At 47.7% G+C, this 23,051-nt stretch overlaps 6 protein-coding genes across 6 annotated transcripts; 3 read left to right on the top strand and 3 right to left on the bottom strand.

Moving 5' to 3' along the window:
• Positions 1 to 20: 20 nt before the first annotated feature.
• On the top strand, positions 21 to 668 carry GL50803_003974 (DNA-directed RNA polymerase III subunit 22.9 kDa polypeptide; the record flags this gene model as incomplete). The annotated part of the gene is made up of 1 exon (XM_001708710.1): positions 21 to 668. The coding sequence occupies one exon, from the start codon at positions 21 to 23 to the stop codon at positions 666 to 668; it is 648 nt and encodes a 215-aa protein (XP_001708762.1).
• Positions 669 to 678: 10 nt separating this feature from the next.
• On the top strand, positions 679 to 3,027 carry GL50803_0016602 (uncharacterized protein; the record flags this gene model as incomplete). The annotated part of the gene is made up of 1 exon (XM_001708709.1): positions 679 to 3,027. The coding sequence occupies one exon, from the start codon at positions 679 to 681 to the stop codon at positions 3,025 to 3,027; it is 2,349 nt and encodes a 782-aa protein (XP_001708761.1).
• Positions 3,028 to 3,038: 11 nt separating this feature from the next.
• Positions 3,039 to 4,064, bottom strand: GL50803_003977 (G2/mitotic-specific cyclin B; the record flags this gene model as incomplete). Its single annotated transcript, XM_001708707.1, has 1 exon — positions 3,039 to 4,064. One exon carries the CDS (start codon positions 4,062 to 4,064, stop codon positions 3,039 to 3,041), a length of 1,026 nt encoding a protein of 341 aa, XP_001708759.1.
• Positions 4,065 to 4,248: 184 nt separating this feature from the next.
• On the top strand, positions 4,249 to 4,725 carry GL50803_003978 (Ubiquitin-conjugating enzyme E2-17 kDa; the record flags this gene model as incomplete). Its single annotated transcript, XM_001708706.1, has 1 exon — positions 4,249 to 4,725. The coding sequence occupies one exon, from the start codon at positions 4,249 to 4,251 to the stop codon at positions 4,723 to 4,725; it is 477 nt and encodes a 158-aa protein (XP_001708758.1).
• Positions 4,726 to 4,857: 132 nt separating this feature from the next.
• On the bottom strand, positions 4,858 to 9,213 carry GL50803_00114991 (High cysteine membrane protein EGF-like; the record flags this gene model as incomplete). The annotated part of the gene is made up of 1 exon (XM_001708705.1): positions 4,858 to 9,213. The coding sequence occupies one exon, from the start codon at positions 9,211 to 9,213 to the stop codon at positions 4,858 to 4,860; it is 4,356 nt and encodes a 1,451-aa protein (XP_001708757.1).
• A 149-nt stretch (positions 9,214 to 9,362) lies between these two features.
• Positions 9,363 to 23,048, bottom strand: GL50803_0016966 (uncharacterized protein; the record flags this gene model as incomplete). Its single annotated transcript, XM_001708701.1, has 1 exon — positions 9,363 to 23,048. The coding sequence occupies one exon, from the start codon at positions 23,046 to 23,048 to the stop codon at positions 9,363 to 9,365; it is 13,686 nt and encodes a 4,561-aa protein (XP_001708753.1).
• Between the last annotated feature and the right edge of the window lie 3 nt (positions 23,049 to 23,051).

Below are 23,051 nucleotides of genomic sequence, written 5' to 3' on the forward strand. Positions count from 1 at the left end.
AAATTGTTTTAGTCCTTTCTATGTTCATAAGCCTACAAGTAATTGACACAGTCCGGGTGCCCCCGTCGTCACAAACACGGTACTTAGAAAGCAAGCTTCTGGAAATTCTTACAGCCAGCTTCTGTGGACGCGTCTTGGCCAATTGTGGCATATGCCTACTCATCGAAAGAATCACTAATCTCAGCGAGCAGAGGATTGTGCATAATGATTGCAACACATACGTGACTGTTTGCTTTTCAATCATCGCGTTTCGGCCCTACATTGGGGAAATCTTTACAGCATTTCTTGTCAGTCAACACCCTATGCACGGACTTGCCCTCAGCACTGGGTTCTGTGACACGATCATTGTACCACCTTCCAACCTTCCAGAATATCTTATGTGGAATAATGAGCGTCAGGGCTTTACTAACTTACCCGACTTCGAATCAGAACTAGACTTTGAACTCGGGGGTGAAATTAAGATCAAAGTGGTGGACGTCATCTTCAGAACGAATGAGGATACTACCAGCATGGGGCTTGGGAATGCTCTAGAGGGGGAGGAGCTGTCCCAGGACCTTATCGGCTCGTGGGGAGCAATAGTTAATAGCAAGAGTAAGTTTATAGTAGTAGGGAGCTGTACGGGGCCTGGGCTGGGTGATGTTCGATGGTGGCGAGAAGATGCAAATTAATTGAATTTCTATGCAGCCGGGTCAGGGGACTACCCCGCATAATAGACGGCCAACCAAACCCGAGATGAAGCACGAAGGCTCCAAGAAGGTGCCATGGAAGAAACCGGCGGGCGGAGCTCCAAGGAAGCCAGGCAAACCAGGAAGTGGTCCTGGCAAGCCTTCAGCCAATTGGGCCGCCAAAAAAGGCTCTCATCCATATAAGCGTCGTGAAATACCTACTAAGAATAACATGACACATGATGAGGTCATAGCGATATGGGAGAAGATGCGTGTCAAGAAGCTGCCGCCTCCCGAGAGACTGCGCTACATCAATTCTATTATAGGCTACTTTGTTGATAACGTCGTCACTTTCTCACGCAAGCCTGTTGAAGTGCGTATCCTCAGGTTTATAGTGAAGCACGGAACAGATGATTACCGAAGCATGATTCTCAAAGAGGTCAGCGGGCACGTACAGGAGCTTATTGTCGACAAGTACGCCACGAAGCTGATAGAGCGCCTCGGGGGAAGCTATAGATGGGACAAGGAGACGGCCCTTGCCATTGTTGAGAGCATCCTCCCAAACCTCCAAAAGCTTTGTCTCAACACAACAGGTGCAACTACCATAAGCTATATTTATCAAACCGTGCCTCTGAAGGTGCAGAACAAGATGCTTATAGCGCTGGTTGGACCTGCTGTGGACATAACGGATACAGCGCTTATTGCCCGCGAAGCGTTTATCCTCAAAGAGGCTCTCTACGTCCCCGGTCGCTTCAATGCAGTATTTTCTGAGTGCATGAAAATCCTTCACAAAGGGTTGGAGAAGAACCTTCTTGGCTGCACACTATTAACTAAGCTGGCTGCTGACACGCTCCGAATGATCTTTGGGTGCTTTGGGAGTACAACTGGTCCACATCTCGGACACGGTTCTGCAACTGATGAAGACTCTGGTGCCAAGGATGGAGCACTAGAGCCCGCACCTAAAAAGACCAGTGTTTTGAGAAATGTCAACGAGAAGACCATTCAATTTGTTTCTGAATTGACGGATGCGCTAATAGAGGAAAATGCGTTTTTGTCTCTGCTCGATACAGCTGACTCTGTTTTCGTGTCTTCCTTTGTTCTCCAATTCTGCACTCCTAAACGCAGGAAAGATGTAATAAAGGCTGTGCGCCCAAACGTTGTTCAGTTTGCGGGCGATCCTATGGCCTTCATTCTTCTTTGCAAATTGTTTGCGGTCACTGACGACACTGTTACCACCACATCCTCGCTCATCTCAGGAGAGGGCGGAATTGGTGCCTCACTCAATACAATTCTTCGCACTAGAGCGGGGATCAGAACCGTACATTTTCTCCTATTTGGTTTGAAAGAGCTTGATGCTTCGGGTAGAGGCACTACTCCTATCTTCGCCAAGTGGATATCGGAGATTCTCCGTCAGACTGATCTGAAAGTTATTTTCCCCGAAGCCAGCGTAGATCAGTTTCCGGGCCTCTGTAAAAAAGATGGAGCAACAAAGCAGGCAGAATTACGCGCTGGGATAATGCCGTATTTACTGAATGCATTGACAAACGAGGATTTATTGGTGTCTCTCCTTGGGAGCTGTGAGGTAGGGAGCCAGATGCTTTGTGAGCTCATTGCCTATCTTTCTACCAGCACCGATGAGGTCACTAAAACAGAGAAGTCGCTGAAGACTAAGGCAAGCAAGAAGAGCAACGCAGACTCACAACCCGTTCTAGACGATAAGCTGCAACCCATTCTTAGGACGATTGCGAACGCGGCCTGCAAACTGGTCGACCCTACCGTGCGGGGCATCCGACAGACAGACAAGGACCTACTACACCAGGGAAGCGCAAGCAATATCATGAAAATGATAGCCAAGCAGCAGAAGAAGGCTATTGAGCTAGCCAAAAAGGAGCAAGAACGGGCGGCTGGAGAGGAGGCGGCTCATACGACAGATGAAGACGATGACAGTGGCTCTGAGGCATCCAGTAATAATGAGGAGCATCCAAAGGAGGGTGATGAGCCGCCAAAGAAGAACCGAGCCGAGAGAGACAAGCCCAAGAGAAATGCTCCGTACGTGCCATGCGCCCCAGAGGATAGACAGCCGCTGTTCAGGCATGACGTGGGTTACTTCAGCGTTCGGCGTATTTTGACGAATCATCCACCGTTTGGAGAACTTCTTTTGTCAGCATTTGAGGCCCAAAGTGTACCGGGTCGCTTTTTCGCTGATAAGCGAGGGGCATTCATGCTCGAGCATATAGCCAAGATAAGCGACAAGAACAATACCCTGGTTAGAGAATTTGTCTCCCGGCACAATTTAACTAAGACCGTCGCCGCGAAGGGCTGCAAAGGGAGCGAGGCGCTTTGCACAGTTTTGGGCCTGTGAATTTACTGAGATTACTTTGCTTCCTTTGTATTAAGAGTTAGCGCCTGCGTTACCACAGTCTCAATCATCAAGGACACCCCGTAGAAGCGATCCTCTTGCGAGTATTTGCGCCTTATGTATCTGGCCTTCGGGTTACAAGCGTATTTCTTCATGATCGTAGAAATCTCCGCCATAACCTTTTTTGTATCGCTCTCAGTGTATCCAGAATACTTTTCGAGGGTTTCGTCCCAAGTCGGCTTCCGAGTCAATCTACGGGACATCGCAATGCAGCCTGCCGCAATCTCGCTAGGCTTAAATTTGAAGATACTTGTCGTCAGACACGAGAGTTCAGAGATATAAAATGCAATGTAACGGTCTCGATTCTTCATTTCCGAAATTCTGGCATACCTTCGTAGGAATGTGAGAATTGTGGGCATAGCCAGCTGGAAATCCAGCGTATGCAGGATAGATTCTTCCGTATCTATTATAGCTTCGCGACTGCACCTGTAGCACGGTCCCGAACGGTTACCCTCGCACTTACAATTGACGAGGAATTCCGGGTCGACCTGGGTCAGCGCCTCCACAAAATGCCTAAGTGAAGGAATATAGCTTTGCTCGTACTTTGCTGCAATGAAAAGACAGCAAATGCCAACAAGTCTGTTAGAGGCCTTGGGTACTACCACGCGAGAAAGATAACTGTCAAAAATCGCTATGCAATGAAAGAAGCTCTCGTTGGCCAAATTGAAGCGTGTGTGACACCTAGAGATCCAGTCAACAAGTAGCGTGCGGTCCTCTGCATCAAAGTCTATCTGGTTCGACAAAAAGTCCGAACCAAGCATGTACTTACCCTCAGACTGAAGTAGGTACTCATATATCTCTCTTACGTATTCTGCGCACGCCTGGATATCATCCTTATCAATCAAATCGATGTCGAGAATGTCCGTTTCTTTATCGGGGTTGGCGTGCCTGAAGTTAATCAAGGCCTGTGGCATCTCCTCGACATTGTCTACCGGCTGCTCGAATGTGTGAACGCTCTGGGATTCGTCGTCTAATGGCATTGTTATAGTTTCAAATTTTGAATTCTAAGGACCGAATCTGCTTTCCAAGAACTTTTCGAAGATCTAATCTTGCTTGCTAGAGTGTCAGAATCATATAGCAGGAGGTGAGGCTTAATAATTGCTGGGATAGGTTCGTAAATCGATACTCGGCAGAGAGAGAAATTCCCCCAACCAATAAAAAGTTATGGAAAACCGTTTACGAAATGAGTATCGAAACGTCAACAAAATGAAGGATGCGCTAGCCAAGGAGGGAATAACCATATTTCCTACGGCCAGTGACAACCTTTCTGCTTGGACCATTTCTATTCTAACGAAAGATAAGGACTCCCCCTATTCGGGTCAGACGCACACAATCTCTGTCAAGATACCCAGAGACTACCCCCTTTCTCCGCCCGAGTGCAACTTCACGACACCCATGTTCCACCCTAACGTGAAGTTTGCGAACGGTGAGATCTGTCTCAACATCCTCACAAAGGACGACTGGTCTCCGGCAATTTCCCTTATCTCTCTTGCACAAAGCATTGCAGGCCTTTGCAGTGCCCCAAACACAGACAGCCCTCTCAATTGTGACGCCTCCAATCTCGTTAAGAACGGTGACGTCCGGGCCGTCCGGTGCATCTGCCAGTATTACTACAAGGGGGAGTACACCAAGGTCAAGTAGGCCCGGGCAGTAAATTTGTCGAGATACATGCCTCGGCCGCGCGTCCCCCTGGCGCCCCGCCTCGCAGAGCTCTATGCCGCAGGGACTTCTCGCGTAGGGAAGTGGTGGAAAACCATGGACCATGTTCACATATTAAACCGCGGCACTACCATCGGATCCTTCCTCTAGCTCTGCCAGTCCCATGGCCTCGTTTGCGTTACGACCGCGGAAGTTTGCATAAGATATGAGTGCTATGGCAGACCTTTCCCGCCTGCCTCGTCGCTTCGTGGGTATATCGAGAGGATGCTTGGGCTTCTTGTTCTTACAACAGAACCGCCACGAGAGGAACCCAATGAGACCTGCAAGCACGCTGAGGACAAGAACTCCGACGACAATTGGAACGTAGGGTTGAATGGCTGTTCTTGCTACGTCGGCCTCGCATGCAAAACTGTCCTTTAGTGTGTAACCTGGATAGCATCTACAGACAGGTACTCTCCCATTATCCGAGAGACAACGGCCATGTCCACTGCAGACCAGGTTAACGCCACCCGTAGTGGATATGCAGTCTTTGTGGACGCATATGCTATCAACGGTGCTCTGATAGTTGTCATTGCATGTACAAACGCCCCCTTTGACCACCGTACATCGGCCGTTACCGTTGCACACCGTCCCAAGAGTAAGGCACCCTAGGGGGTAGCATACCGTGCCTGACGGCCCCCAGTAGGAATCGCAGATGCAGTAACCCTTATCTCCTTCCTCTTCAACACACCTGCCAGCCCCGTTGCAAACAACGTCTTCAAAGCCCGGCTCGGAACTGAAGCAATCTTTGACATAGCAGGTTCTGGAGCTTCTGTCCCTTGTGTACCCACTCGAACAATTCTCACACTTTTCCCCGTAGTGGCCATTCTTACAGACACACTTCTTCTCTGCAGAACATACCCCTCCGCTGTGACAAACAGTTTCTGCCCCGTCCGATTCTTGCGTAATGCACTCCGTTGCCACACACGGATACACGACGCCTCGGAAGGTGATTGTCTTATATCCAGACTTGCATGTGCAGAAATAGCTATCGCCAGACCTTGTACAGCTTCCGTTGCCTCCGCATTCCTCGTACTTATTAAAGTCAATGAGGCCAGCACACTCCTTAGGAATGCATCTTCCGGTAAAGAGCTGGACAGCAACATCTTTATCACAAGAGCAATAAGACTTATTGCCCACTAGATCCATAACGCATGTACCAAACTCATGTCCTCCGCAAACAGTGTCGACGTCGTGACCATTGGCAGACCTTGGGAAGACGCACTCCTGTGGAGCACACTGTCTGCCGATTTGCCTGTACTTATTGTCTGTCGTATTTATACATTTGCATATATATCCATTCAGCGCAGTGTTTGGAAGCTCAGAAACTACACAGGAGGCAACAGTCGGGCCTCCACACACAGACTGGACTGTATGCAAACCGCTTGCTACAGGGACAATGCAGCGCGGGCTGGCACACGTTCCATTGACTGCAAAGTAGCCGATATCACAAACACACTTTCCATGCACGCATTCACCGACACCACCACAGATCAGAGGATTCTGATCAACGTAATTGATGCAATCTTCTTGGACGCACGTGCTCTTAAGGACCCCTGTGATGTCGCGAAGCGTTACTTCGGTAGTGTTGTCTGTGCAGCTACACCTCCTTTCAGAAAGGGGGGTTCCAGCCTGGCCAAAGCAAGTGCCGAATCCTCCGCACACCTTTGGCTCAGCGAGAGTCGAGTGCACATAGATGCACTTCCTCGGGACACATTGCTCTCCTGTGCTCACAGCGAGAAAGCCTTCGGAACAAGCACATCCAAACCTCTGCTGCTCCGGTTTGTACACGCAGCCGGCCAGAGCGTCTCCTCCGCAGTACACGTTGTCGCGAAGACAATCTTGGTGGATGCATCTCTTATTGAGCAGCGTGAATGGCCCTGAGCAGGCGCATTCGTGGCCACCACCGGCACTCTTCATGCGACACTCGACGAACGGCGAAAGAGCCCCGCACTCAGAGTATTGCAATTTGCCTCCAACGTACGTCAGAACAGCGCACCCTGTGTGGGTGCAGTAGCCTCCGTAGCTTTCGGTTTCGTCGGGACACTTACAGCCATAAGAGTTAGTGGTCTCAGTGTATATGCACGACCCTATTCCAGAACATACGTGGCTCAGTCTGTATTCCCCAGGAATATGATTGCTTGGCAGGCAATTCACGCTATAGCAGAAACCGCCTATCTTCACAAAGTTCTTGGAACATATGCACGCGTTTGTTGTAGCATCCAAAGCGCCAGCTCCTGGGCCACCACAAAATCCTATTGATCTGTGTGCACTTTCATCGGCATACGCAGTCGATAGGACACATGTAGAGACGTAGGTTGTGAGCAGGCCGCTGCATTGGCAACTCCAGTCGCCGCTTTCCCTCAACAAGCAGCTTTCGCTTCTATTTGTAGCCACATCGTTTGTGACACAATACGTATTGGGCACTATGCTAGGGCCAGCTAAAGTCTTCTTTAACATGCAAGAGTCTGCGACACAACGCTTACTTGCCGTATCCCATCTTGCCTCGCTGCCACAGTCACAATGGTAGTTTGAGGCACTAGCCTCCTTTACGCAATCTCCTATTCCTCCACAATAATTATCTTGCTCACGACCGCTTGAGTTGTCGTGGCAGTCCTTGTGAATGCACGTTGTCTTACCCTTGTTGGGGCCCGAGGTAAATGTTACAGTGTGGAAGTTGTCCTGACAGGTACACACCTTTCCTGAGGCACCAGATTTGTCTGAACATTTTGGTGCACCACTAGACTCTATACCATCAGAAAGGCCATCATGTAGTCCACAGTAAAAGACCCTAGTCTTATTTATTTGACTGACGTGGGTGCACTCCTCATCAGCGAGGTATGTGTTATTGTATGCAATTACCCTTGTTGATGTGTCTGACACACACGTAATATATGGGGCGGTTGAGTCGCCAAACACGGTATACTTTGCGTTCTGACAAACACCAGACATATCCCCAGTGTTGGCGGGCGTCGGTGATTGTGTAATACAGCTCTTGGCAATGCATTGACTACCTATCATCTCGGCAGTGGGGTTACTTCCCTTTGTATTGCATTCAGAGCAGTTTTCTCCAGTGTATATGTGTGAGCATGAGCATAGGAAGCTTGATACTCCACCAACCATGGCTACTTTAAGAACACCATTGTCACTGCAAACAGCTCCATTAGCAATCAGCTTACTGGGCACACAGCGTCCTGGATATATGTACGTATAGCCTTGTTCGCAGATACACGCACTTTGACTTGTGAGGCTATTCGAGCATGCGCCATAGCCAGAGCAAATAGTGCCAAAGTGCTCATCAATACAGTCACGCAACACACACTCGCCATGCCTCTCAATAAACGAGTCTGGACAGCGGCAGTGATAAGTCCCTTCATACTTAACACACGGGCCACCATTCTTACATATTGACCCATCACTTGACACACAAGTTAGAGGAACACAGCGATTTTCCACCACCTGCGAGGCCCCCAGTATGCACTTCTCACAAAGAGAGCCGGCTGCAACATCGCCACAATCACAGGAGTAGGACCTGCCATTTCTCTTACAGATACCAACTCCGCCGCACACGGTCATAGCTTTGCTATCAGTGCACCCAACGGGGGCGCACTCTCCGTTGATGCTGACCATGTCGGCATCACATTCACATCGATACAGGCCAGTTGTCATGACGCATTTGCCAAACCCTCCGCAGATAATCGGAATACCAGAGTGATACGCTACACAACTTGTCGGCACGCACGACTGGCCCACATGCGTGCAGTCCTTGTTGCACGCACATCTGAAGTTGTAGTCTCTGCCAGTAGAACCCACGTCTGGTACGCACTCTCCCTTCCCAGAACAGATCTGCCCGCTTTCATCTATACACGATCGAGGAACACACTTCAGCTCGTCTTTAGTGGATAGGTCAACGGCTGCTGCCTCATTGCACGCAGCGCAAAACTTCCCACTGTACAGAGAGTAGCACGAACACAAGTAATCATCCGAAGTGGCTATGTGTGCTTTGCCAACATCTTTTAGAACACATCGGCCGCGCCCGTTACAAGGGACATTGGAGCTGTGAAGGAGAGTCCCTTGTTCGTAGCAATTCTTCGAGGTGCAAACTCCTTCAAAAGAAACAAACCCTTCTGGACATTGCTCACAGCGGTACGCACCGTCATAATGAGAGCATTTCATAGAATCATTGCATTCTTTTCCATTGATGAGACAACGATGACTGACCGCAATCTCTAAATTCCCACCCGAAGAGTCAGCCCCGGTTCGAAGTATCCGGAAACCAGGCTTTGCAGCGTCACAGGCGCTCCCAGACCATCCGCGTTGGCACTGGCAGAAAAGAGATCCGTCTGTCTGCACACAATTCCCATGGACACACTCTCTCCCCACTCCACAACTGGCAGATAAGGATAGAGTCAACGTCGTTACCAGAATCATAGACAGTGATTTACAGGTCTTGGTGTAGTGTATAGTATATTAAACGGGGTTAAAGAACTACAAGTATCTACGTCACCTTAACGCGGAGATTAACATAGGGAAATTCTACAGGGCTTGTAGCACCATTTCCTTTGTGATTAGACAAAGGCTCATGGCAAATTATAGTGGCTAAATGCTGACGGAGGCAGGTCAAAACAGTGTGCCAAAATGCGAGATATGCTTCCCAAAGCATTGATCTTCATTTCCGTTTCGGTTTTTCCTTCGGGAAGTGAAAGAACGTGTCTGACTATCGCCTCTGTCAGGGGTGAGCTATACCGTTTTGTCAGTGTCTCTCTATCTATTTGCGATAGAGACTGGATTTGTAGGGCGCGGATAACTTCCAGCAATATGAGCGCAGCGGGTACCTCATACATTGGCCCAGAGGCCACCAGGACTGTAAGGATCCTCACAGCCTCGTCTGTGTGTAAGGAGCGAACTCCTTCTTTCAGCAGGCTCTGGGTAGAAACCTCGACAAGGTGCCGAGCAGTGGGCAGTTGAGTGCGTAGCTTGCTCTTTCTTTCCAAGAAGTCGTCGGGAAGGTTCGAGAGAGACTCGACTGCAAGTAGCGCAGTGACAACACCTTGGAAAGCAGTGTTATAGAGAACGTCAATGAAGTCCCCAAAGAGCTCCATAAAAGAAAGCTCACACTTCGCTCGAAGAAAGATAATTCGCAAGATCTCCACGGAATAGATGACACTACGCAGGAACACCTCGTTATGAGACGGAGATGGACCCCACAGATATAAGATAGGATGGTTCAGCGGAAGCACCTTCTGGCTTTCAGGGGAAGTATTGATTGGCAGGTTAAGCCTGTCTTTAGGGTTCACAAGGGCCGTGAATGCATCAATACAGGTGCACATCTCTATTATGTAGGTGTACTCATCGTCATAGTAGTACACATCACGAATGCAACGCGAGACGACCTCTTCTGATAACAGCGACGCAGAGTAGCTAGTGCTAGGGAACTCAATCCTCTGGACATTGCACTGTATCTCAGAATTATCTGGGTCAGAAGAAAAGCCTTGAATCAGCGAAATGTATTGAGCGTTCAGTTTTGGAGCCGAAGGGTGGCTTTGGAGCAGCTCGTGCACTATTGCATAGGCATCGTCTTGGATCCTCTCAAATGTATTAGTATACACCTTCTCATACTGTAAGCACTTGTTTGGCATCAGCGTTGGATGAATATGGCCATTGGTTTGCGCATAGACCTTCCAGGACACAGAGTGAGATCGTCTAGCACCGGAGAAATCACTCACGGTGATAGCGAGTGTGTGCGTAACAATATTGAAGAGAAGACGAGACAGAAGCCTTTTGCGCTCCTTATTACCAACTGTCTTTCTCGATATATGAACAACCGTGCTTGTGATGGCCTTTGGAACGCTTTCGGTCTCCGTCAGCGATAGACTAGAGCGGCCCTGAAGCATCTCTATCTTCCCATCCTGCTCCAACCAAAGAAGAAGCGAGCGCACCACGCGTATAAGGGAGTTGAAGTACTGTTTTCCAGTAGGTGGAAAGTGGGAAGCCAAGCGGTGACAGGAGCCGAGGAGAAAGAATCCTGAATAGAGTAGGGTGCGGATATCTAGAAGTAGGAGACTCGCAATGACCTTTCCTATGGTTACAATGGTTAGACGGCCGTGACTCTTACCCATTGGCGTACACATACTGACAGGTGCGTGATGTTCTAATATCAGATATGTATAAAATGCCACAATGCACTGCTGCATCAGCACGTTTCGAGACTTCTCCAACGCCTCCCAAGCGGTGTTGATTGACGTTTCCCGAACCAGAATTGCTGAGTTGACCAGAAGACAGAGCAAATGGTCGACAGCTTTTATTTCATTGAAGTGTGTGCTTAGTAAGAAGTTAAAGTGATTAGTATAATAAAATCTATCCCTTGGCGAGGCATTTGTCAGGAGCCTCGACGTTGCAATTCCATCATTTTCGACCCCGTCAACGCTGGTGGGTAGCTTGTACTTGCTTTGAAGGGTTGAAGAAATAAAAGAGACGAATCTGTCAATGATGTACCTGAGTAAGGGCAACTGCGCATATATTGCAGGCGAGATGACGTGCGTAAGAACGGAGTCGCGTGCTTCAATAGATTTGATGCTGTATATGTTGAAACACAGAGGATTCGGTAAGTCTAGCTCCGGTAGCGTGTGTGTCATGTTGACGCTGATGCTGCTAGGGCAAGTGAGGTCCATAGATTGCTGCTTGGTATTGGTGGAAGAGGCCTGCCCTTCACAGACAGTGCCCATTGTGGATGACGTCTTATCATCCACGAAAACAACATCAGCAAGGGCTCTACTTTTACGGGCGCCTTTTGCCGGAATATTTGACTCAGAGCCGGCAAAGTAACCTGATTGAGGAACAACCGGCTTTCGGCTGATGCTATTATTTCGTTTCTGGGGGTTCACGCAGGGGGGACTGCTACCGGCATAGTTCAGGGGCAAGGAGCAATCTAGCGCTAACACACAAGCGGAAAGAATTAGGCGATTAATGAACTCACTGTCCAGATATCTGAAGCCGAGGACCTTATAAATCTCTACACAAAGGTCTTGACGCTGTACCTTATTGGTGTTTTGCCTATCCAACTTACGTGTGTCAATGATGTACTCCAATAGCTTATCTATTTTATTGCTAAACTCGGTACGTTGATATTCCACTATTTTGGTGTGCAGCAAATCTGTGCTCGTAAGACCGTGCTGAATGAGAAATGATAGAGCATGCCGGCGAGCGTCCTTAGCCGCCGGTGCCTGAGGATCCTGCTGCACACCGTTGTACAGCAATGAGTAGAGGGCTGGGAGAGACGCTGCGTTAGCCGTGGACACAAACTGCAGCGCGTTAGTCATAAATGCATCTTGATCGAGAAGATAATCACTCACCACAGAGGCAGGAAGCTGACTGTGAAGATTGACATAGAGTAGCTGACTAATCATCTTCCTTGTTTCGATGTCGTCACTTTCATCCGCTTGATAATCTTGGATCTTGATCGATTGATTGCTTGAGGGGTTCCCGGAAAGAACACTGTGTGTGTCCGCAATAGCTGAGCTTCCCAGGCCCTTTGGGTCCATATAAATGAGTGAAGCCAGTTGCATGGAGTGGTGATCTTGAGGTGCGTAAGTGGCCAAGTTTTCGGTCTGTGAACCAAGAGAGGGTGATACAAGGTTATCACGCGTCAAACTTACCCCGAGCTCATGCAGATTTTGTACCATTGTAGTTGCAGACAGTGGGCAATCACAAATGACAGTGTTCGAAGAGAAAGGAAATAGGGGACGTTGGGATATCTGAGTCCAGTGAGATCCAGACTCACTTAGGTCAACAGAACCGTCGGTGATATCAGGTAGCTCTGGAGAAAGAAGGATAGAATGAGAGGGCTTATCCTGGGCATCAGCCTCAAAGGTCATACCCTCGGAACGCTTTACAATGAAGTATGGAGACGTGGGGCTCACCAATACCATCGCAGGTGATATAAAAAGAAAGACTATGGATTCAACTATATAACCTAAACAGGCGTTATCCCAAGAATGCCCAGTTTCACCGTCGTGGCATTTCCGAGACAGGTGCACATAGGTATCAAAGCTGGATGCAGAGTCGCAGTTCAGTGAAGCATTAGACCCAGCAAAAGCACCCCAGCGAGAGCATGTCGCATCAACGCCGTAACTATCTTGCTTGTCGTTCCAAAGGTCTGGCAGTCGCCGTCCGCACACCTTAAGTTGTTTGTATTTTTTCTTAGGAAAGTGGTTGATGGGTAATCCCAGGCCTGTCGCCCTAGAATCAGTGAGGTATTCTAGAGAGTCGTAAGTCTCCCTGTAAGAGTCTTTGTATTCGGTGCTAAGAGCGTTAGCAAAAAAATCTTTCGCAGCATAGCATAAGGAATATTGCACAGGATAAGTCGTGAAGATCAGTGGGGATTGGGACAAGGTGCTCCTAATACCCAAGTATCTGGGGCTGTATATTGAGATGTAGCGTCTTAATTCCTTGAATATGCTCTTGGAGTAGTTTTTCGAGAGTACTTTGAAGATCCGAAAGAAAATATCAGCGGATATCTCAATCATGGCGTCATATGCTGTGAGAAAATTGTTGTCTTCATCGACCTCTGAGACCTCTGCGGTAAACTTAGGGATGTTACTGATAATGTTGACGGGAAGACTGTCCTGTGATAGCTGCAGGCCCGACGTATCTCCAGAAGTGAAGAGCTGCCCAAGTGTTTCAACAGCGGTCCTGCAAAGCGCTTGGCGATGGGCAGAAAAATCAGGGAGCCAATCTGTGGATGTTATGCCCAAGAGGCGACGCATTGTGGGCTTCATTAGCTCTCCCTGGGAAAACGATAGATGAGCCTCAATAAGCAGAAAGTCAGCGGACAAATTCTTCGTAAATCTATCGTTAAGCTTCCACTGACCCAGATTGTTAAGGTGTACATCTTTAGCAACCGCAGAGCTGATTGCGCTATAGACCTTGGAAAACTCGCTCCGACGCTCGGTGAAGCGCACTAGGGTGTTATAGTGGTTGCTCTTGATGCAAAGAGAAAACAGCCGTGTGATGATTGGGACTATGTAAAACTTGTTGATGTTTGAACTAAACGACTGGACAAGGTCAGGCATATTATTCGCTAGCTTTAACAGTTCTGTTAGAAAGATGACTGATAGCTCATAGTTCTGACGAGGCTTAACACCGGCGTCTTCGGTGTACTCAAGGAGGACCTGGGGGACTTGCGTGTTCATATCAGTAGTGTGTGCACGCACTGGTGCTGTCTCAGAGAAGTATCTATAAAAGATAGAAGCATAGCAAAGGCTGGGGGTAATCGGTCTGTTGCATATCATTGCTAAGAAGTTGCCTGTTTCCCCATAGACATCTGCCAGTTTTATTAGAAAGAAATCAGAATTGAACTTAGCGCAGATTTCACGGAGAGGAAGCATCAGTAGGTTCTTTTGAAGGGATATGCTCTGGATGCTTCCCGTTATGATCTTAAGTAGTCCCGGTGCCATGAAAGCGGCTCTGTGCACTATGTTGGAGCAGAACTTTTTAAAGAATTGGGAGTATAGCCCTTCAGACAGAGAGCTGGTCTGAGTGGCGCCGAGCGAGAAGGACGTTGAAGACTGAAGCATGCGAGACTTTAAGATCTTGGCCCATTGATGTGTTAGGCTGTTATTCTGGCCACGGGTCATCAGAAGTGCCAGGTACTGACCTATATCTTTGTACAGGAATGATGGCGACTGCATTAGAATAACAACAAGGATCCAAAGCACGCAGATACTAGAGTAAGAGAGCTGAGAGGATCTGCTAAAATTCATAATACTACTGCAAAACTTGTGTGGCTCAAACGCCCTCTTCTCTAGTTCACGATAGACAGTCATATTACAATGGGCCGAAAAGAGCTTTTGGAAAATAGCCAAATCATCAAAGAAGCACGTTACCCTCACCTCGTCTCCTTGCTTGGATAACTTGGAAGATGAGGCTTGTTTCTGTGTGGATGCCGATAAAGGAGAGTGTCGTGTTTCTAAGGCGTGGGCCGATTTCGCTCCAGCTTCTAGTGCCACAGTACTTGTTCCTTCCTCGGTCATAGCAACGCCCAGAAAGTTTGAAATTACTCGGCGATGGGTTCTCAGTTTAGATTTCTGTCCTTGGATTTGGGAAGAAACAGACGGCATTTCAGCGCGTTTGGCAAAACTCTGTTCAGCTATAAGGAGAGCTGATGGATCGTTATGAAGCCCAGAAGTAGACAGCTGCGTTGAATCGCAGTGTGATTGTACGCTATAATTACGATCATTCTGGCTATCGGCCGATGGGCCTGGTGTTCTGGTTGAAAGGACCAACCTTCTGAGATCACCCATCTGACACTCCAAGAGGACGCTAGGATTCTTAAATGCAGGACACGTGTCGCTTCCAAGGGAAGAAGCCAGTCCCAGCAGAAGAATCGTACACGTCATGCTGTCTGCTAACTTGCTGATTCTGGAAACCTGGCAGCTCAGGTTCTGCTGCTGTTGCGCATTGGTAGATTCAAGTCGCATGGAGTATGCCTGCTCCTCGTGAGAGTTGGTTTCTTCTGAGACGGTGCAGCTTTCTTGATCATGGTCGTTCCCTACTGACATCACCACAGTGGTGGTTGATTCATCTAAAGTAAGATCGACTGGCTGCGATGTCCTGGTGAGACCATCTTCAGGGGCCTGAACCTCCGCCCCAAGAAAGACAGAGCCAGTATCATTTTTGAAAGAACCCCGCACTGTCTGATTAATTGGGCTATCAAACAAAGACGGAGATGAATCCTGCGAAGTCTTTTGCGGCATATAATGCGACATGAAGTAGCTCAGTGTGCTGTACTGTGCACATTTCTCGCTTTCCTCCCTGGTGCCAATATTGTAGTAACCGTTGGAGGAGATGAAGGGAGACAGATTTCCTACGGTGTTGAGCTTGCTGAGGATGTAATTTAGAATGGTCTTGATGGAGTCTATCAAACGAAGCGAAGAAATGAAGCAAGTAACGTGCTCAATTAGATATGAAAGTTTCAGATTAAAAGCAACGTGGTCGCTCTTAGCGCTGCACATAGAGATCATCATAGAGTCAAGGGCCTCCCAAGATCTTAGCTGGTCAGCCTTGAGATTATCTTGATTGTGAATATCGTAGTAGTTGGTAGAGCCAAGAGCGTGCGTTGACATGGTCATCTCACCTCTGAGACTGCTAGGTCGCAGTCCGGCTTCATGGGAAGGACCCTTTTGAGAAGTCAGTAGGATCGCATCAGTAGTTGTAGGATATCTCAAGGGATTTGATTCCGGTATTTTCTCAAAATAATGATAGATGTTCCTAATAGCCTGATTGAGTTCAGCAAGAAAGACAGTTAGTTTGGCATCAGGTGAGGCTTTGTACAATGACGGGGTGGATTCTAGATAATTGAAAAGTGTTTCTGACTCTTCAAAGAGCAGATCAACCGCTGCGTTGGTATTCTTAATTATAGACTCAGGTGTATCTGTGCCGGGAGACACAGACCTTGAATTAGATTCCAGGGCCTGCTGAGAGTCGGAATTACTAGATGATGTGTTAAGGACGCTATCTGATGTAGTAGAGTCCTGCTCTGCCGCGTCTATGAGGTTGCGGTGCTCGTAGATAGAGTGGAGAGGCTGATGTGTAGCAAAGCTGTGATCCACGTGATCCCTGAAGTAGCGGCAAAATCCGAAGACGTTGTACGCCATATACAAGTCCATTAGGAGCCCGTTGGAGACGACATAAATATCAGGTGAGCACTGCTTATAAAGAGAGGCCTTCTGCGCTTCGATGAATGCATTATAGATGGTCTCTCTTCTGTGGACTAGGTCTGCGAGGGGCTTGGTCGATGCAACCAACCGTCTTGGGAGGAGCCGAAGGTGTGTCTTGCTTTCGTCTTGAGGAAGCTCCTGGTCCAGGATTTGCTTTAGAAGGTTACCATGAAAGACTCTCCTTTCAGTAGAGAGCTTATGATGAAGGAGATATGAGTTAGAGAACTGGAGCAGAAGCGACTGGGTGTTTAGTTTGGTTAGTAGGAACGAGACAGACTCTTGTGCCCGAAGTGCATTGTCAATGGTCGTTTTTAGTCGCGTCATTAATTCTATGACATATTGAATAGAGTGAATGTCTACAATAAGGGTTCTGTTTTCACTGGGAGATGAGCTGATTAGCTTGATAGAGTCCTCAATGACGGCCGTCAAGCGTTCATGTATAGTTTTAACAATGTGTAAAAAATCCTTTCTACATAAAAAGCGTAAGGTGTAGGCCGCACGTTTCTTGAAGGCAAGGTATGAGAAGGGCTTTTCCCTCGTTGTCATTAGATTGAAAAATTCAGTCTTTGAAGGTGTGCTCTGTAATTCAGCCGCATCAAATGCGCGCAGAAGCTGGGCAGTTAAACGGGGCATAAACGAGAGGCTAGGATCCACGACGTTGTAGTCTAGAAGGGGAGATAAAAAAGATGAATCGCATGCAGAGTGCTTGTCCTGTTGAGCATATGTTCTACAGATTGTGGAGATGACACAGCTCCTAATGGTGCTATCACTGATTGGATCGTCGGCCTGTATACCCTCCGTCCCCAACTCATCAAACAATTCATCAAACTGGGAGATGAAAAGAGGAACTGCTACCCACAACGATAGAATGCGCTCTAATACAAGGAGTAGGGGAATTGCCAACTTACGTTCTATGAGCTTATAAGGCTCCATGAGCTCGGTAACCATAAAAGCTATGATGCAGTAAAATATGGTTGGTGAGCCAAAGGTCTTCAAGTAGAGAACGAAGTTAGTGAGTGGGAGTTGAGTCTTTCCTTGTGAGATCTGGTCCTTAGAAATTATGGTGGATACTGTTCTAAGGGCACCCAAGCTATTCTGAGTCACTCTTGTCGAAAGCGGGCAAGAAGCTTCCACAAATGGAATGTGGGCCAATAACGGAGAGAGATCCAACTTAGTTCTTTCAAACAAGGGAGTTACCATTGGAGCGGGTTGGTAAATGTTAGCAGAGGACGTTTTAGAGTTCAAGGGCTCGTCCTTCTGCAAGGACGGGGTCAATCTATTATTGATTACCAGTAACTCAGTTATAAAATCTGCTTCTCCTTTACAAAGGATGGGCGTTGAAGGCTCTAGATGGTTGTTGAGCTCAGGGGGCATTTCTGATATGCATCGCCTTGCAATCTCTTCTGATGTGAGGCTAAAGTTAGCGTCCAGAGATGGCTGAATGGTCCAAGCAGCTAGAAGCAACAGCTCTGGTGTAATGAGGCTACCATACATTTGCAGAATACTCGAGGAACAATCTGGCAGTGACCCAAAGTCTCCCGGGATGGAAGTATTGTTGCTGGTTCGGGTAATGGGTAACTTTCCAGAAGCAGTTGGGATGTTGCCGTGATCTGATAGTGTACGGTGATGCATGACTGTCTTTTCCCCAAAAGATGCGTTGGGAAAAACGGAGATCGGTACAGTTGTATGTTGCGAGTGCAGAGCGCTGGCAGCCGATTGCTCCGGGACAGATTCAATGGGACGGGTAGCTAGGACAGTGGCACGAGTTGAAGGTTTTTCAAGTGCGCTGGCAAAGTGGTCTGTTATATAGTTCAGCATGATCTCATCATAAGGGGTGCTACACAAAGAAGACATGTCAAGCGTTGCAAACAAAGGATTCAGGGGTTTAATGTCCAGGGTATGAGCCAGGGCATCTACGGGATGAGTGAAGAGGGTTGCGAGCGGATTCAGTGAAGCGGCAAGAGTGTTCTGTATAACAGTGCCGGCATCATCTTCTGACTTGGAAAAAGAGGAAAGAAGCCTGGTGCAAGCCATTTCCAAACTCTCTAAGAACGCAGACCCAGAGGCAGTGCGACTGCAACTCAAGGCCTGCATCAATGATGACTTTATCTGCTTAAATACGTCGATGGCATCGGTTGGAGAGTGTATTTTCGCAGTAGTTAAAGGACAATTTGCTATACTGGTAGAAGTGCTGCTGAAGTCGGAGTGTAAGGTCTTGAAAAAGTACACAGATAGAAGCTCATGATAGTCTAGAGTTCTTAGCTGATTGGCCATGTATAAGACGTGTTTATGATACTCTAATTCATGGAAGTTGAGATAGTCCAGGGCAATGCCTTTAGGGCAATAAAGACAAGATAGTGCAAAGTGGTCTATCCCCAGGAAGCCATGCACACTAGTACTGGTATCAGTCGGCAACATGCATAGCATGGTGCTGTGTAGAGATAAAAACATCCCATAGGCCTGTAGCGGAAAATAGGTGACAAATGCTCGCGCATGTAATTTGTCCAGTACAGACCAGACGAGCTGGCGAAGTATCTCCGCTCCCTTCAAGGTTAGCTGCGCAGTTCTGAAGAATCTCATTAGGTGAGCTACTCCTTTAAAGTCGCGCGATAATAACCTTGTGTGCAGATGCTCAGGGCTAGTGTTAACGGTCTCCATCTCCTCTAATGCCCTGTAGGCCCTGATATAGTCGTCCATGAAGTACTCGAAAATGGGCTGATACCGGTAGTGGTTAGATGTTTGGGTCTGATGTTGAGGAGATGGTAGAAATTTTCGTGTGCTCAGCTGTTGATCTGGCCCCGGCTTCATATAGGAATCTACGGGCATTACGGAGTTGTTGGGTAGTGATCGCAAAGAGTCGTAAATAACGATGCGGATCTGACGCAGAAACTTGAGAATATAATGTGCCTGATACGGAATTGTGACGAGGTAGAGACAGAGTGCGCCCTCTAGAAAACCAAGAGCTTGTAGTATTTGGTCATTGGAGCAAAGCATAAACAGGTTTCTTGTTATGAGGGCTTCAAGCTTTGTCAGGAGTGCCTTCAGCTTTATCGCGAAGTAAAGAAATCGGTCGCTATACCGTTTTGGAGTTACCAAGATCCGTTTCCCCACCACATGAAACATAGGCACATTGGACAAGGGATCGATAGATTGGTCAAAAAATAGGTATGGTTGGTGTGAGAGGACAGGCACAAGAATGTCGGTGTATTGTGGCGTGGTAGCCGGAAAGGGAGGGGAGAGTAGGGGAGGGCAGGGTGTATCGTTATTATCAACAACAATTAAACTGGTATACATGTCTCTTGGATTGTTGGCAGTTACATTTCCGACGCTTATCCGCTGCACCTCGTGAAGCCCCGATGTGCTGTCCATTCCGTACGCATTACTCAGCTCAGGCTCGAGATCAGTTGTAACGGGGTCATGAGGGGATACTGCATTGCCCCCCGTAGCAAACTCAGTAGGGTTGTACTGTGAAAAGGACCGTACAGAGGGGCACTCACGGCTCAAATCTGGAGCATCAGAAGCATCATGATTCGATGATTTGGAAGACGGATTTGTTCCATTTGAGGCCATAGCTGCCCGAGAAGTGTCAGTCTTAAACAAGTAGGCGTTAGAATGACTCGGTATTTGAAGCGCATGTTCATGCTCATTCGTATTCGTATTCGGCCACATCATCTTCATAAAAGCATCCTGTTCATCTTTGATGAGCTGGTGAATAAGATATAGATAGGACGACCGCATCGTCATAAGAATAAGAAGGGCAGTATCAATGAGAAGGCATATCTTGCGGGGAAGAGAGGGAGCTTCCTGGTCAATCTGAATCAAGGCCTGTTCAGCGTCAGTGACTGCAAATCCATCGTTGCTGACCAAATCACTCAAAAGCCGAATCTTTCCTTCCTTGTGCTTTTCAAACCAAAAGATGTACTCTATGCAATCAATGAATGCAGAATGAGTTATGTAGGAAAAGTTTGTGCTCCGTGGACCACAGAGATGATCGTCGGGCCTGGAGGCTAAGGGTGCACTTGCCTTGTTGCGTGCCTTGATATACTCATCAAAATAATATACACCTTCATACGTATCAGTACTAGGAAGTGAGTCGTCCTGAACTGTGTATTCAGTGCTGCCAGAAAGCATATAGTGCGCAACAGAGGACACTTGGTGGCCATTATAGTATCCATTGGTGATCGTAATCTGTCGCCTAAACCGCATCATGTACCCGGTAAGGCCCGGCAAAATGATCTCCTCCAGGACCTTCAGATTGAAGCAGCGCCGCGTGTAGAAGAAGAGAATAACATTTAGGTTTTGGGGAGAAAGAAGATACACCCTTATGAGCCTGTAGAGATGTGGGTCTATATATGGCGGGAGAAAATAAAGAGGTGACGTCCGCTCCTGTTTGTAGTAGGACGACACGGCAATCATAATAAGAAGATATATCCGAGTGCCACTAATATTAGCGTCTCCAAGGGCACCACTATCAAGGTTAGAGCTGGAGCTGGAGCTGGAGGAGGCAATGGCTTTCTCAATGCGCTTAGTTGCCTTGTTGATTGCATGCCGCAGCTCAAAAAGTCTCTCAGTTGAGCCAGTTCCCTCAGGAATCCTCGTTCCACTCGAGTCGTGGTCGCCATGTCCAAATCCAGTGGCGGGTACTGCACCGCTCGAACTGCCTGAAAGAGCGGCTCCAGGGGGCTCGTCGAGCAGAAGCTCAGGGTAGATGACATCTCTCATGACATAGGGAACACAGTTCGAGATTTGCAGTTCTTTGCAGAGAAGGTACGAGCTCAATCTACGAGGAAGCAAGGAGAAGAAGCATCGAATGAAGCATAGGGATTCCTGGGTTAAGGACATCACCAAGTGCTTGTGCGCTGAATCTAAGCAACCTAGTGTCATGAAGTACACTGATCTCAGATAGCGTGGATTAAGGTATGGGTATTGACGATAGAGGCTCATATACTCCTTTGTTTTGGCTGAAATAGCGAAGATATAATAGTCTGCCTCAGACTTCATAGAGACGGTATCCGAATTACTTGATGCTTGATTCATTTTGTCCAACTTTTCAAGGAGCTCCTTAACTGTTGGAGTGGGGGTGGAAAACGGAGGGTACATGGTACTTTTGCGCTTAGCTGCGGCAGAAGATAAGAGAATAGGGGACATGACTTCAGTAAGCTTTTTCACATCTGCATCAGAAAAGTACAATTGTGGAAAGCAATCTGTATTAAAAAAGTAGTCTCCAAGGCTCTTGCAGTGGTCAATGCAATTATTAGATGCGTCAAACTTTAAGTTGTGCCACAGACTAATAAACCAATCCATGTTTCTGTTGGACAGGTGAAAGAGATCTCCGTAGTCAGTAGAGTGCGTGTCCATAGAATTGATAAATTGAAGGATATTGTCATAAAGGATATCAACATGAAGGTACCGTGACGTCAGTATCCGTATAGCATATATTATGTTAATGCATTTGTCGTTGGACTCCTTAACAAGGCTGTCTTTGAATGCCTTTCCATCCGAAGAGGACCTAAAGGCCTCCGAGCAACAATACACCTCCGTGAACAGGCAGACAACACACCGGAAGTGTTGCCGAAGCCTGCTCTCATACAGTTTAAAGACGCTCAAGTTTTTAAGAATCAGATTGATAATTTGGGAGAGGGTATCGTGGTGCTTTTTATTGGAGAGAATAGAGATTGTGCGAGATAGAGTGTCACAGATTGATACGCAAAGAGCCTCCGTAGGGGTAATGTCTAGCAATCTGAAATAAGTAAACACAAAAAGGACACACTCAGGAAACAAGTACAGAGACTCCAGCAGCACAGCAGCGTCCTTCTGGTTGCTTGAGCGCTTGATGGAGTTGAAGTCTAAGTGCAGAAAAAGCATTCTGAAATAATTGCGGGTAGTAGTAACAAGGGGGCGCAGTTCCTGGATCTTGGTTAGAAACTGCTCGAGGCGTTGCTGATTTGGGCCTGAGATAGACTGTAGCTTCTGTGCAAACTGAGCTGGCGGCGATCTATCTGAATCCACAGAAAGATGCCGTGATGTATAGACTGGATTTTCAGATGCCTCGCAATCAATGAAGAATCTGAACAGGTAGCGCATCCGCAGCCTAACAACCGGGTGAGAGTAGGCGGAGAAGCACTTTTCCACAAACTTTAATGTAAGAGAGGGTACTGAAACTATAAATGAGCTGATCGTCTCTGGGAAGAATTCGCAGAGCTTGTAGAATAGTAAGGAATGGAAGTAGTCTGCTGGCTCTGGAAAGGCCTGACTATCGTTAGCGGAAGCCTTTTTAGAGGTGCTTGAGGTTATTCCAAAGTGCCTGGTAACGCTGTCCATGCGCTCGTAATCTTCCCAATTTTCAAAGAGTTCTCTACAAACAGTGGATGGGGGGCCGGATGCGACCAGCTGCAGGACATATTTGTCCAATTGGCGGTACACACCACGCAAATCCATCTTCCTTACATTATGTCTTCCAACGCCACCCGACACATAACGTGGCAAGCCGAGTGACATCCCTGCGAATCTGATGGCCTCATTAGCTTGATCGAACAGGCCGGGGTGCATCCA

This window comes from Giardia intestinalis, chromosome 2 (genome assembly GCF_000002435.2).
Source record: "Giardia intestinalis strain WB C6 chromosome 2, whole genome shotgun sequence".
Classification (NCBI taxonomy): domain Eukaryota; phylum Fornicata; order Diplomonadida; family Hexamitidae; genus Giardia; species Giardia duodenalis.